We start from the raw sequence: 16,296 nt of genomic DNA on the forward strand, positions 1-16,296 counted from the left end.
CAACTGCCCACCCCAGCCATCTGAAGGCAGCCCTGTAAAAGGAAGTGGTTTTTTTTAAATGGTTAATGTTTTAACTATGTTTTTATGTATGTTGGGGCAACCCTGTAAGATGTGTGGGTTAAAACTAGTAAAATTGTCATTATGGAATGGGACGTCCCTATTTTCATCCGAGAAATGTTGGAGGGTATGTCCTTGGCGCAGGGGAGCCAGGTATTTCCCCCTCAATTTAGCTTCCATAGTGTTGGGCTAGGAGACTAGGGTTAAAATCCCTGCTCAGCCATGAGGCTCACTGGGGCCAGTCAAAGCCTCTCAGCCTAAACTACCTCACAGTGTTGTTGTGAAGATAAAAAAGAGAGGAGGAGAACCACGTGTGCCACCTTGAGCTCATTGGAGACGAAGTGCAATATAAATGTGGCAAATAAATTTTACCTTTTCCCAACATTCCACACCTGACACACAATCTGTTCACTAGCACATTGATTGCAGTTGATAGGATGTGTGTCATTTTAAGACTGGTGACAAGTGACTCTTTCCCCCTATGCTTTGTGAACTTCTATAACGAACATGGGTGTAGACAGGGAGGGGTAGCTGCCCCCAAAATCAATAAAAATACATAGCTAACTGAGGTTCTGCGCTCCCTAACAAAATGCCTGCCCCCCCCCCAAATCCTGGCTAAGTCCATGAAAAAGAATGTCTGTTGCATCACCACAGTGAAAAAGTGTCTGAGGTGTGTAGAGCAAAACAAGACACACCAGCAGCAGCTCACAATTTGGGCAACCTTTTACTTTTGTTTTTTAAAGCTCTTAAAACACTGTGCTGATTTCTCCAGTACTCAAGTGCATATCTTCCATAATTTAAGGCTGTGGGTGTGTGTGAGAGAGAGAGAGAGAAAGAGAAAGAGAAAAAGAGAAAGAGAAGCAGAAAATGCAAGTATGGCTGTTCCTCAACTGTGGGCCTTATCCCCCTTCCCCCATCTCTATTACATACAGCCAATTACTGGTATCTCTTGATTCTAGCTCTGAACTGGCATAGTAGAGCACTAAAGTCTAAAGTCCAAGTTTGTCCACTTGCAGAAATGTCTCTGGTTTCTCTTACCAGTCCTCCTACTTTAACAAGTGAATGTATCATCCAAAGGTTAAACCAACAAAAAGTTTGTCTATCTGCTTTTAAAGACTTCCACTGACATCACCTGGTGTATGTTTGGCAGTAAGTTACGTACATGAATTTCAGTGGGCCTTATTGCTAAGTAGGTTTGTATGGGATTGCAATCTTTGGGTTAGCTCTTAAAGAATTCAGCAGGTAAAAGAATGTAAGGGGGGGTCAATTATTTGCAAAGACCTGGTGGCTGCACCTCCTAGTAGCAGCACATATGAAGAAAGCAAAGCATTGGAAGATGGTAGGAAAGTATACCATGCAGGTTTTATTCATGTGGCAGGTAGCATTATCATCAGGGAGAAAGACATAGTGGGGAAAATAGGATTACTTTGTGAAGATCTGGTTCCTCTTTTTCTTATGCATCAAACAGGGTAGGATGTGTCTCTCCTCTGATCATGCAGAGCTCATTCTGGAGAGGCTCTGATGGTATATGATATAGCCATGATTCCTAGCAAGTATGAGAAGTCAGAGGTTGAAATCATTGTACTCAGGCTGATGTTTTATTGTTTTGCTTTTTTATATATTAAAAAAAACCTGTCCCTTAGTTTAATATTTTAAAAGGCTGCCCCATTAGAGCACTTGTCAGACATATTTGGTGCAAAATATTCTATCCAACAGAGTTTGATAGCAGATACTCCTTTTAAAAACATTCAGAAAGTGTTCAGAAAGTGATGTTGGGGGATGAGTGTTCAGACCCCTGGGTGTGGGGTGCCTCAGGGTTCCATCCTCTCTCCCTTGCTCTAGTTATCTCCCACTTGAACTACTGCAGTGCACTCTACATGGGGCTACCTTTGAAGGTAACCCAGAAACTGCAACTAATCCAGAATGTGGCAGCTAGACTGGTGACTGGGAGTGGCCACTAAGACCACATAACACTGGTCCTGAAAGACTTACATTGGCTCCCAGTACGTTTCCAACTACAATTCAAAGTGTTGATGCTGACCTTTAAAGCCCTAAATGGCCTTGGTCCACTAAACCTGAAGGAGCATCTCTACCCCCATCGTTCAGCCCAGACACTGAAATCCAGCATCGAGGGCCTTCTGGCGGGTCCATCACTGCGACATGAGGTTACAGGGAACGAGGCAGAGGGCCTTCTCGGTGGTGGCACCCACCCTGTGGAACACCCTCCCACCAGATGTCAAGGAAATAAACAACTATCTGATCTTTAGAAGACATCTGTTTAGGGAAGTTTTTAAAGTTTGAAGTTTTATTCTATTTAATATTTTTGTGGGAGGAGCCCAGAATGGCTGGGAAAACCCAGCCAGATGGGCAGGGTATAAGTAATAATTTTTTATTCTTATTCCTTATTTTTACAAATTTTGGCTGCTGTGAAACAATCCATGCGAGTCACAGAAGATTAGAAAAGGAAAGCATTTTAAGGCATAAGAGGTAAATTATTAGTCTAGTACAGGCTTCCTCAACCTCGGCCCTCCAGATGTTTTGAGACTACAATTCCCATCATCCCTGACCACTGATCCTGCTAGCTAGGGATCATGGGAGTTGTAGGCCAAAAACATCTGGAGGGCCAAGGTTGAGGAGGCCTGGTCTAGTATGAGTTTTACTTTGCTTCTTAGTATCCCTCACGTGAAGTGTGAGTCTCTAATTAAACTGCTATATAAAGCAGAGAGCTGTATATAGGGCAGTGGAAGAGAGATGTGCAGAAACAAAGCTTATTTAAGAGCAGAGATGATGATTTTGATGATGACTCCTATGGGACTATTTACCAATTCTCCGTGAGCCACATAAAAAACATTTTCTTAAAGAAAAAACCCACTAAATCAGCTAAGGAGGGGAAGAGGTACCAGTAACATACATTTGCTTTTGTAGCTAGGGGTTATTTTTAAGTACTGTATTATGATGAACCAAAATGTAACAAAAGTTTTTGAGTCTCCAGAACTTTTTATCAAGCTGAATATTATAGCAAAGTGAAGTAGGCTAAAATATTGGTTCCATTAGCATGACAGCTCCTACATTCTGGAACTCCCTGCTTATGATGCATACTTCTAGCTGCTGATTTGCCTGCACATAAGGCTGAATAATTAGACTTCAATTAGACTTACTTCCAATCTAAAGAGTGCTTAATTTTGGCTGTATAATCCCCACTATTTTTCTTTTTTAAAAAATCCAAAGGCACTAACGGCATACAGTGGTGAATTATATTAGAAGCTGTCTGATTAATTGAAAGATAAACTGGATTTCTACATATCTTTTGCCAGTTTTTCTTCTAAATAAGCAACAATCTATTTATCCATTTGTATCAACAAGGCATGCAATGCACTAGAAATAATGAAGAAAATATAAAACAAAGCATATTGAATGTTGTATACTGTACCAGTCTGAGAAAGGGGGGGAATGTTACCAGTTTCTGAAGTACAGTAACAGAACCACAAATTGGAAAATATATCTGAAATACAGCCTTGAATGTTGAGGAAACTGGCACTGTCCTTCCAGCTTCACCTTCTGGATTTCAGAAACTTTGCCATATGCCCATTCCGTTCATTGCAAAGAGCAACCCTAATACCATTTAAAACAGCTGCAGATGATTTGATAAGAGCTGCTACTTATCTGAAATGGCAAACAGACAGAAGCCACTGCTCGGAGCCAAGTCAGCAAAAGATAAGTTTAAAGTATCAACATATAATTTTCCAAGTAAGAACGTTTCCAGTGAAATGTTGTATAACCCCATGGATGAAGGTAAAAAAAGAGAAGCAGTTGTCACAAAGACCAAAGTGGGGGAAGAGCTTTTGAGTAAATTATAATAAAATATTGATGTGCACTGTAGTGTTACTGATTAGATTTGGATTTATATATTTGTGAAAGTTTCTTCTGTAGCAATTCTGCCAAGAAAAGTGGATTTGACAGCACGTTCTTTTCTCCTGGGCCAACTCAACAGCTGTATCTGCCTGCCTTTATATGGAATGTTATGAGGTTTAGAAATGGAGCAGCCCAACTACTGGGTTTACCACACGTGCTGTAGCTAGGCCCTCTCAAGGAGACCTGGGCCCCTAGTCAGTGGTGGCTGGTGCCCATTGGACTTGGTGGGGCTGCTAGAGGCATGACCAAGTTGTTCAAAGCAGCATTAATTGTAACATGGCCATTCCAGCACTGATAAACTAATTAACACATGTAGTGGGGGGGACACACCCATTATCTTGATTCAGGCTACAGGCATTAGGATTAGATTTATTAAGAAATTGTAGCCCTGTTGTTTCACACACCCTCTGAAATTCTTCTGTTCAAGAATGGCCCCTTTAAACTCAGAATTTCCACAGACGCTGAAATGCTCTCTCTCTCTCCCCCCCCCCCCCAGACCACTCTTTCTGATCTGAAATAATTTATTTTACTTCAGTACCGGCCTGTTCGTTCCATAGAGAATGCAGAAAGGCATTGCTGACCGATATCACATTGGAAGGTGAGCAGATGATTGAACCCTTGATGTTGTGGCTGACATGGTGTTTTGTAATAGTGTTGCATAAGTAGATACTAGTCCAGTGTTTGTGTGCCTGCTCTGTGATTTATTGTTGCTGGCAAGTACTGTAAGTGTTTTAGGTTAGGGCGCTATCTGCCTATCATCATTGATGTAGCCAGGATTTATGTTGGGGGGGTTGAGGCTTCATGTTAGAACCTCAGTTAAGTTTTTTTATTGATTTACTTGACTTGGAGGGCAGCCACCCCCGGCTATGCCCACGATGATGATGATGATGATAATAATAATAATAATAATAATTTATTATTTATACCCCGCCCATCTGGCTGGGTTTCCCCAGCCACTCTGGGCAGCTTCCAAAAAAATATTAAAATACTGTGATACATCAAACATTAAAAGCTTCCCTAAGCAGGGCTGCCTTCAGCTGTCTTCTTATCATGTTATGTGTGCTTGTTAGTTGTGCAAGCTACCTTTTTGCAAAAGGCCCGGCCAAAAATCGTTCCCACTTCTTACTCCCAGTTCTCTACCCACACTGCACATTTTGATACATTAAGATGTTCCCCTGCTGGATCCATGCTGCTGTGCTGTAACTAGGAGTCCTGTCCTCTAGTGTTGGTGGGGGTGGAAAGGGAGGGTCAAGGTCAGATTTAGTTGTATGTGGCTCTCCATTCAGACAATTTAAATTACATTGCCTCTTTTGCATGTGTAACATTTCATTCTTGAACACCAGCCACAAGTAAGCATAAGATTCCCGCTAGCTTCCATTTATTCCCTACCATGCCCCAAGCCCCACATTATTTCTCCCTTTTCACTGGAGAAATGACAGTGTGATTTCTCTCTCCCCCCACCCTGCCCAAATTGTGTAGCATTGTCTTCCAGCAGCTCAAGGAGTTTTGCAAGCAATTCTATCTCATCCAAGTAATCAGTCAAAAACAGTATCATGCAGTTCATTATAATGCAGTTCATGTATTGTTTCTGATAGCTCTGGACTTTGTGATTACACATTGCAGTACATAGAAATGAAGTGTGAGATGGATGGGAGAGAATATTATAATTCAGCAGTAGAATTATTTCAGTGATAGCCGTGAAATATAGCCTGTCAGTTGGGATAACATATAATGGGCTAGGATATTTTGAATCACAGGTGTAAGTTGGCTTTTAAGAGGCAGGCTCTATCGAGGATATTGTAAGTAGGAAAAAGAGATCAGGTATATTTGTGACTTGTTTTAGTTATGATCCTTAGATCAAAATATAAAAGCCATGTGCTATTCCAGGGAATGGAGCAATAAAAAAATATTGATCCATCAAATGCAATCATTTTCTTCAAGATTTTATTTAATGTCTGGACATGGGAAGGCAAACTTATTCAGAAATACAATTCTCTCTGGTCTTGGGTCCAAGATGTTTATTAAGACCGGAGCATGAGCACCTTGCTTGGCTTCTTAATCTTTGGGTGCCATGAAGTCATGTCCAGCTTTTTCTCTACTGAGTGTAGTCGTGCTGTGGTCTCTGTCAGCATGTCCATTAGCAGCTCAAGCTGCAGCTTCAAGTAATTGTTCTCTTCCAGTAGAGCTTTGTTTGCTTTCTTCAGGGCCCTGTTAGGTGATTCCTTATCATGATGAGAGGAGGAGGAATATAACTGTAGTAAGGGCATCTGTGGAGGGACACCATCACCCTGCCACGCACCCCCCTGGAAGACAAACTTGGCTTTGTTCAGCTGAGTACTTGGAGGGCCGTAATCCATCCCTAGTTCAGCTTGCCGGGTTTTGTAGTCCAACAGATAGTAAGTGGACAAAGAGGTTGTTTGGCGAAGTGTTGGCCGCCTGGGTAGAAATCTTTGAGAAAAATGGTCAGCCCAGTAATCACGCACATCCTGCAGAAATTGAGAAATGGTTTCCATGCTGAGAAGAGCTAGGGATGGAGGATGTCAATAAGAGTCCTACAGAAGAAAGTTCTGGAACAGAAAGTCAACATGTGCAGTGTTACAGAGGAGCAGAGACATTATATGGCATTGCTAAAATGAAAAAACAACAACCAACAAGAAGCCGAAAATCAATAACTACACTATGACATTGGGGGGAGGAATGACAGGGAAATAAACTGGCAGGGTAACTATTGCAAAACAGTGCAATCCTAAGGTGACAGTGAGGAGCTTCCTTGGTGAAGAATCTGCCACTTCCTAAGCCCATCTGGTTGATGCACACCAGGGCAGAAGGGTGTGTGTGTCTGTGTGTGTGTGTGTGTGTGTTATTTATTATTTGCCATTGGGAGTTTTAAAGAAATAAAATGTTGCCCCTCCTAGCAGGAGGAGATATAATTACACCCAGGGTGGATTAAATCAAATTGATTTAAATCACAATTTAAATCACAATTTAAATCACTAGTCAGTAAGGCTTGATTTAAATAAATTTTTTTTTACAGGAAGACTTATTCTTGCTGGCATGATCTTAATTTTTACAACAGCTGGTTTCATTTTTGGAATAATAAATTTTCAGAGTAGTTTTTACTTGTTTATCTGAATAATTTATATATTGTCTTTCTGATATACAACCTCCCAAGGGATGCATTATTGATAATGATTAATATAATCCTTAAAAAAAAAAAGACAGATTGACCCATAAGTCAACCTTAACTTATTTAAAAGTCTGGGCACATTTTAAAAAGTCTTCAGCCAAAAATTTAATACTTCCTTTGGGAATCAAGTTCTAAATGTGGAGCACCACAGTGAAAGAGGACCAAGTCATATCATGTCTCGTCTAGCATCAGGGAGTAGAGAGACCCACAGAAATCCCTTCATTGAGGATCATACCTAGTCATAAGCATGTGGAAAGAGGCAGATCCCCAAGTTAGCAATTGCTTGTGAAAGACATATTTTCCTTGTGGTGGCCCCCATTTCATTTTGGACAAACTGAGTAAACACAACAACACTATTTGGTATTCGGGTTGTGTAAAGTTTATGCTCCAGCACCTGAGGAAATACAATGGGATTACATTTTATTCAACTAGTGCCTGCCACCAACATTACCGGGGGTGGGCGGGCATAAGTATATCTCAGTTACTTTGGTTTCATACCAGTTTAGCATGCATGGCTTCCTCCTAATAATTCTGGGAATTGTAGTTTAGTAAGGATGCTGAGAAATATCTGTTTAGAGAACCCTCCAGCTCCTTCCCTTACAGAACTATCAGGGGGAAAAGAATGACTATTATCCAGTGTATTACAATGGGAAGATGGGGAACCTGTGGCCTTCCAGGTGTTGTTGGATTCCTGCCCATATCAGCTCCAGCCAGAATGCCCAATGGTCAGGGATAATGGAAACTAGTCCAGAAACACAATAGGGATAATAGACGTTGTACTCCAAGTATTTCTGTGTGACTCACAGTGTCTATACAGTGCTGCTTTTTTTTTGGATTATTAATTTTTGCTTGTTTTTCTCATTGAATAAACTGTTTTACTTGTTTTTAATTATGTAATTATATTGTAACCTGCCCTGGGACCTTATGATGAGAGGCAGGTATAGAAGTATTATAAATAAGATTCCTCATCCCTGCCATTGACCTATCTATCTCCTCTGCAGTATCAGTGGATGATATTATTAATGAGTACAGATAGCAGTCATATAATAACCCATCTTCACACTGGATGGCAGTGCCATTGTCACATCACCAACACCTTCCCATTCCCTCCCCCCCCCCCGCCTTTTCTCTTCCTTGCCTAAATCCTATTCCACGTAAATAACAGCAAGGGATTGATGTAAAATAGAACATTGACTTGAGGGATTGCCGTTGCTCAAATCACCAGCACCTCCATGCAACAACTCGATAGAATTTGGAACATGGATCCTAGTAGCACCATGGGAAGACCATTTACCCCATTGGATAATTTTTTTTAAAAAAGTTAAATGAGTCTGACTTGGATCATTTCCTCAATTAAGAAAGTCATACAAATGCATTTTTCCCTTAACTTGCCTCCCCCTAGTCCTAAGAAAGCCAACCGGCTCTAGGGCCAAGACCTTGGTGAGCTTGACACAAATGTCAACGTATGTCTCATTCCCTTATGCTAGTAAAAGAGCATGTCATTTCATGGCAATAGGACCAGTGAGCTACTCTGGTGGGTGTGAAGAGATTCCATCTTCCCACTGTACAGTATTTTGTGGAACTCAGCGCAGCCATAGGAGCTGCTGAAGTTAGCACACGTACGCACCAGTGGAATAAGATTAAGGGAAATATTAAAGAAATGCTGAGTTGAAATCAACTATCTTCTATTCACTTAGGTTAGCCAATGTTTCAATGGGTCTACTCTGAGTAGGGCTAACTGGCTACAGCCTGCAATTTGGATCTCAGTTTAATAAGGATGTATTGTTTTATCTGAGGCACTTCTCCTAATTTAACCCATCACAACCTTGCCACACCTATTAAAAGGCTTTCTAACAAACATATGGAGGCAGGTCACCCACCAGCCATTAAAAAACCATTTTCTTCCGTTTCTCAAAATACTCTGCTCACCAGACAGTACTTTGTTGCAGTCACTTAATTTTTTGCTTCTGTTGAAACCTCAGAAATGAACAAGTTGGGCATGGGATATAATCTGTTTGTTGCTTTTCAGTAACACATGAAAAAATTGTGCCTGACATCATGTTGATTGCCTCATGTCATCATGTGGTTTGCAGTGTCTCACAATTACTTTTCTTACTTTGGCCAATCATATTTTTGTAGGCAGTAGACACCCTGATGTGTGTATCTGTGCTTCACTGCTGTCAGCAATCAGCTCAGTGTTTAGCTTGAGCTGATTAAAACAAACAGGTAAGTTAACTATTTACATATATGGCACCTGTACTGGGCAAAGTACTCAGAATTAATGAATAAATCAATATATTGGACATTTGCACAATAACCTGTTCATTACTGGTGACAGTATAGATTCAATGTTCAAAGACTTCCTAACCTTCTTGATGATTGTGGCTAGTAGCTAACTACCCAACATTGGAAGACGGCTACCAACCTGAATTTAGAGACATGGTGGGGTCGAGTATGGAATGTAGCCCAAATGGAGAAACTGACAAAACAGCTTGGAGCACTGCAGAATATAAAAGGCAAGGAGGACTTTGGAACAGTTTGGCATATGTTTATTCAACATGCTAGAAAAGACAGGGTTGCTGTATTGCCACTCGTCACCATCAACAAATGGTTCATGTTGGAATAACCTGTTAGGAAGACATGCAAGATACTCTTGATCTGAACAGAGATCAAAATGAATGGCTGAAGTATTTACAAACTTACCTGTTACTTACCTAACTGGGGGGAAAATAACATTATTGGATTGTCTGGAGGGAGGGGGGTTTCCTATTAGATGTATTTTTGAAAATGCAAAATTGAGTATTCAATTTTTAAAAATTAAATGGCTGCTGGTACATATTTGACACAAGGATGTATTGTGCAAATGTAGCAATTAATATGTTCTTTGAGTATATTTCCTGCATATATTTTTATCTTTATATTCCCTAAGATACTTAGTTGGAAGGCTTAAAGCGTGTTATAAGGTCCCAACTCTCTGATGCTACATTCATTTTGAAAATCAACTTCATACTATATAGTAGCTTTCATGCAACTACTTCAAGGTGTATGGACTTCAAAGGTCATTATTAGGAAATGTATGGAGTAAGTCAGAGAACAATCTGTAGGATTCCAGCATGTTTGAATCTAATTAGCGCATGAAGAGGTTAAACAATAGAGAAAGCTGTTCTATCAGGCTAAGCCCATGTCATCATTCCCTACCTTGAGATGAAATGGGTCACATAACCTTTGTTATCTCTCTATGTGGATTTCAGTATGTAGGGAGCTCTGAGCTGGTCACTCCAGCTGCCCACATGGCTTTAAGGATCTTCTTTAGTGTTAGACCAGAATGGAGCAGAGTAGACCCATTGAAATTAACATTATTAAATCAGGCAAATTAATTTAAGAAGTATACTCTGAGTAAAACTCATCTGTGGTATCATGCCACTTTGAGCAGTCATGTCTTCCCCCAAAGAATCCTGGAAACTGTAATTTGTTAAGGATGCTGAGAGTTATTAGGAGACTCCCTATGTGCTTCTCATTACTAAAGTTCTTAGATCTCCCTGGGAAGAGAGATTGTTAAACCACTTTGGGAACTGTAGCTCTTTGAGGAAAATTAGGGATCCCCTAATAACTCTCAGCACCCTTAACAAACTACACTTCCAAGGATTCTTTGGAGGAAGTAATGACTGATTAAAATGGCATGACAATAAGTGTACTTTTAATGTATAGTGGAGATTGGGCCTCAGTTGAATACCAATCTCAGTATTTTGTGGGAGCTTTAGTTTTGGATAATCAAAGTGGACTGAAGTCACCCTAGCATGACAAATCCATTTTAAAAAAATCCATACTTTTCAGTTATGAAAGAAATGGGGAAAGTGTCGATGAACAAATTATTAATGTGAAGATGTGTAAACACCCCACAAGCAAGTCAGAATAAAATGCACACCAAAGACCAGACATTATCTAAGCACTGCAAAAGCTTTGTGCAACCAAATCAGGATGAATGCTGGATAAACAGGTTGCCTGAAGGAGCCCTAGGATCCCATTCCTTACAAGCAAGCCCCGTTTGGAGAAAACTGGTCACGGCAAAGCAGCTTTTGGACAAAACCATAGCTGGGGAAAATATTCAGCACCCACCTCCTGACTGATACTTCTCTGCTTTAGATCACGTACAACGCACACTTTATATTTATTTGGGAATGCTTAGAAGTCAAATCACTGTCAGAGCTAGTTAGAGCTTAAATCTTTTGGTCACAGACGAAAGTGGGTCAGAAGAGAATTGGAGTGCAAACCTGTGCACACTTACCTGGGAGTAAGTCCCATTAAATTTAGTCAGATATGCTTCAAGTAAACTGCGCATTGGATTGGGCTGTTAACTGTGAGAGGATTTAGGCCCCTCTAGAAACAAAATGGAGTTGGGCCGTTTACTACCCAATTGCACGCTGTTTTAGATCTGTCTTAAGACAAACTTAATATAAATGTCCAGTTAAAAGGTTGCCTCTGAATTTGCTTCTTGGCCTGAAAAGAACAAGAAACCTTTTCTCTTTCTCTCTTTTTTTTAACATCATAGGTTTCCATCCTTAACTCTTGTCTCTAGCCTTCCCATTTCTCCTCTTCTTTCCCTCACTGATCTGGATGTGCTTTTTCTGATCAAAGTGAGTATTATTTAGACCAGTCTGACCTACTTCTGCCCTGCAGCTGGCTCCCTTTTGTTATGGATGCAGCTACTATGGCAACCTGTGTAACACATCTGCATCACAAAGAGTAGCTTCAAGTAGACTCATTTCCATTGCTACTTTGGGGTTTCACGGCAGGCTTTTTTCACACACTTGTGGCAGGCTATTTGTTCACATGCTGGGAAATACATTGATGCTCAGTATGAGATGCACTGCATCCAAGATACTGACCTGTATTCTTTTGAAATTACAGCTCTAGGATTCAGGATATTTCATTAGGCCTTCAACGCTCTTGATAGTTGAGTGTAAATTGCTACTGTCTGTAAAATGGATGCTTACTAAATGTTAATTTGTGAATATATTACCTGCTTTGTGCTTATAAAGGTATAGTGACTCTGGAGGCAAACACACACATTTTGCCCATTAAAGCTGAAACTTAAAAGTGATAGGCTGTAGCCAGCTAAATCATACTAAAGGTAGATCCATTAAAATCAATGGACTCCATAACTCCATTGATTTGAGTGGCTCTATTCTGAATATGGCTTAGATGGATACAATCCCATAGTGACTATTGTTTTAAGGGGGGAAAACCAAAAGTTTCATGATGTGGGGTGAATTAAAATATACATTTTTGTTAAAATTATTTTGTTTACATAATATTTAATGTTTAATGCCAAAAGGACTGCTAAAGTAAGAGATGACTCACATGACTCCTATATGCTGGGGCTGTTCACCAATTATCTCTTTAAAAGTTTATTAAATGGATTTTTAATGCATACGTTAGTAAAAGAAAACAATAGGAAGGAAAAATGTCTAAAATGAAGGAATGTATATACATATGAATTGTGCATACACGAACTTATTTTTTAAAAAATATGATACCTGGCATTTTTCTACCGAGAAGGTTTTCAACACATTAAAGGTAAAGGTAAAGGTACCCCTGCCCGAACGGGCCAGTCTTGACAGACTCTGGGGTTTGTGCGCCCATCTCACATCTATAGGCCGGGGGCCAGCGCTGTCCGGAGACACTTCCAGGTCACGTGGCCAGCGTGACAAAGCTGCATCTGGCGAGCCAGCACAGCACACGGAACGCCGTTTACCTTCCCGCTGGTAAGCGGTACCTATTTATCTACTTGCACCCGAGGGTGCTTTCGAACTGCTAGGTTGGCAGGCGCTGGGACCGAGCAGCGGGAGCGCACCCCGCCGCGGGGATTCGAACCGCCGACCTTTCGATCGGCAAGCCCTAGGCGCTGAGGCTTTTACCCACAGCGCCACCCGCGTCCCTTTTCAACACATTAGAATAATAGAATTGTAGGGTACACAAGACAGGGACAATTAGAAGGGGCCACTAGGGTCATCCAGTTCAATCCCCTGCAATACAGAAATCTTTTTGCCCAATGTGGAACCCAGGACCCTGAGATCAACAGTCTCATGATCTACCAAAGAAGCTATCCCTTCAGGATTAGTTGAGATGCAGGGAGCTTCAGTCTAGGATATCTGTACAGCCTGTAGAATGGCAAGTCCTTCAGGTATGTAAAATGACTTAAGTTTTGCTTGTTTTCAGCCGCACCTAACAATCAAGCAGGGTTGAATCTGTGCTTAAAGTTTTGGTTGATTAATTAAAGGCTGCAGATTGAATCCGCACATTAGTATACCAGCAGCAAGTATTCACATGAGAGGGATAGGGTTTGAATGTCTGTTTTTTGGTTGTTTGCATTTTCAATAACAGAAACAGAGAGCATACTTAACCCCTATCCGCCTCCCCCATCCCACTTACAACTTCGTACCAAATACAGCATATATACATATGCCATATGACTTCCCTTCCACCCTTTTCCTGGTTCCTTTGCTTTTCCACTACTCTGCATAATCCACATCTTTTTAATCATCCAGCAAAAACTCTTTATCTATTTCAACTCTGCTAGATTTACTGAAGACCTGCTAAGCTATGTATTTGTTTATAAAATATTCAATAAACATTATTCATTCAAAGCTTTGGTTGATTAATTGAAGCCTGCAGATTTAATCCGAACAAACATACGTTAGTACCAGTGGCAAGTATTAGCATGAGAAGTATAGGGTTTCAATGTCTGTTGATGGGTCATGTGTGTATTCTCAAGCTGTGCCCACCCCCAAATATCTTGGCTACGCCCATTGTTGGTTGCACAACATTTAGCTAAACATTACACAATAAACTTTTAGATTTATTCAAGGTTTTGCAAAACAAGTTCTAGGTAACTCCTTGTTTTGACTACACCACATATTCCTAATGCCTTTAATCTTTGCGTCTGTGTTTTGATCTAATAGTGACCACCATGAGAATTAGCAAAGGTCTATATCTTGCACACATACTGAGCACACTGAATCAGTATGCCTGCTGCTACCCACCTTATCCTTATCACAGTATTCTGGAAGCACTGCTAAAATATCCCCCAGCCCCGAAGAAAAAATTGTAGTAACTACTTTGCCATTGCAGGACTATTGAAATGGTGGAATAATATTGGTTATTATAGATAAGGCACAGTATTTATTTCGGTAAAGAGACCCCGATCGTTAAGTCCAGTCACGGACTCTGGGGTTGCGGTGCTCATCTCGCTGTACAGGCCGAGGTAACCGGCGTTTGTCCATAGACAGTTTCTGGGTCATGTGGCCAGCATGACTAAGCCGCTTCTGGCGAACCAGAGCAGCTCACGGAAACGCCATTTACCTTCCAGCTGGAGTGGTACCTATTTATCTACTTGCACTACTTGACGTGCTTTCGAAATGCTAGGTTGGCAGGAGCAGGGATCGAGCAACAGGAGCTCACCCCGTCATGGGTTTCGAACTGCCGACCTTCTGATCGGCAAGCCCTAGGCTCTGTGGTTTAGACCACAGCGCCACCCATGTCCCTTTATTTATTTAATAAGCTCCATAGTAAATAGATTTGTATAACAAACCATAAGTTGTTTGAGCTTCAGGCTTATTAAAAGTGCTTTAAAAATGCTGTAATTTAAATTATTATCCACTTTCTGTCAGCAGCTGCTTTTGGTTTTCCAGCCCAAATTCCATAATTCAAGACCTCCTACCCAGTCCAAGTCTAGAACTTGACTGGCTTCAGAAGGCTCCTGCTTTTTTTGACTTACAATCAGAGACATTATGTTTTTGCCCCTAACAAAGCTTCCAATGAAAATTCCAACAGGAAGCCGGGTGACGTGCGTAGTCTGTGTTTTAGTTTTGACACAAACAGCAGGATACAGTACTTCAGTTAAGAAAATCTGATTTGTCTGAAGTGCATAAAAAAACAATGTGGGTGCTAAAGAAGAAGAGCAGGTAAGACACTGTCTTAGCTCCTCATGTGATTATCAGCTTATCATGCCAAATCTGGATACACCCAAATTACAAAACAAAAAAGTTCAACTGTGCCAATGATACTTGGTTCAAGGACTGGTTCAGTGTGCAGTGTTCAAGGACAGTGCCTTTGTGAACAGTGCCATCTGGCGTGAAGGTGGGGTATTCAGGTATCCCAAAAAGAGCTCTCCTTGGTTTGCCCACTTGAAATGGATTATGTTTGACTTATCCTTCCTTCAAAACTGAGCAGACACCAAACAGAAAAACTGTAAAGCTATACTAGTAACTTTCCTTGGAGCCATATCTATATGTATGCTTAAAGATTAACCAGTTTATTATGGAATAAGCTTTCTTGGGCTAGAGTCCAGTTCACCAGAAGCATCGTTCTTAGTAATCCATGAAACCTTTGCATTAATACTGTTAGATGCTTGTTCATTTCTGAAAATAAAATTTTAAAAAAATAATAATTAAAAGACAGGCGGTGGATAAAACTGCCCCAAAGGTACACAATAATTTGTATGTGTGCTTTTTGTACACCGTTATATGGATTTATTTATGTAAGATTTATACTCCGCTTGATTGGGGGGGGGGTCCCTCAAAGCAGTTCTCAAAAGAAAAAACAGTAAAATCACGAAAAGAATGACACATCTCCTTTAATACTAATGCAATTAAAATTACCTCAACTTTTTATGCATCTGGGTAGGCCTGTCTAAACAAGAATGTTTTTAGCAGGCGCCAAAAAAAAGTGCAGGGAAGGTGCCTGCTTGAGCTCAATAGGCAGGGAGGTCTAAAGTGCAGGCGCTGCCCAAGGTCAGAGTTCTTACAAATGCGGGTATTTTGTGGCACCTGTAGTTATACCGGTTCCGTCCTATAGCGCATGAGCGAGGCCCTACATCAGGTATAGGCAAACTCCGGCCCTCCAGGTTTTGGGGACTACAATTACCATTATCCCTAGCTAACAGGACCAGTGGTTAGGGATGATGGGAATTGTAGTCCCAAACATCTGGAGGGCCGGAGTTTGCCCATGCCTGCCTTACATGCTGCAGGCTGAACAGGTGTAGAAATACAGACCACTGCTGCCTCCCTCCCTCCCTCACAGTCTTTCCACTTCATTCAAAGAACACCTCCCTGTCACTGCCTACGGAAACGCTCGGTGCC

General features: G+C 41.0%; 1 protein-coding gene and 1 long non-coding RNA gene across 2 annotated transcripts; one reads left to right on the forward strand and one right to left on the reverse strand.

Moving 5' to 3' along the window:
* The first annotated feature begins 98 nt into the window (after window positions 1–98).
* LOC309525929 lies at window positions 99–9,878 on the forward strand. The gene is made up of 3 exons (XR_014216576.1): window positions 99–4,567; window positions 9,296–9,382; window positions 9,495–9,878. It is a non-coding gene; the product is annotated as an uncharacterized lncRNA (long non-coding RNA).
* CBY3 (chibby family member 3) lies at window positions 5,897–6,482 on the reverse strand (the record flags this gene model as incomplete). The annotated part of the gene is made up of 1 exon (XM_082211717.1): window positions 5,897–6,482. One exon carries the CDS (start codon window positions 6,480–6,482, stop codon window positions 5,991–5,993), a length of 492 nt encoding a protein of 163 aa, XP_082067843.1. The 3' UTR covers window positions 5,897–5,990.
* Window positions 9,879–16,296: the final 6,418 nt, after the last annotated feature.

This window comes from Podarcis vaucheri, assembly GCF_965113315.1.
Source record: "Podarcis vaucheri genome assembly, chromosome: 2".
Taxonomy (NCBI): Eukaryota; Metazoa; Chordata; class Lepidosauria; order Squamata; family Lacertidae; genus Podarcis; species Podarcis vaucheri.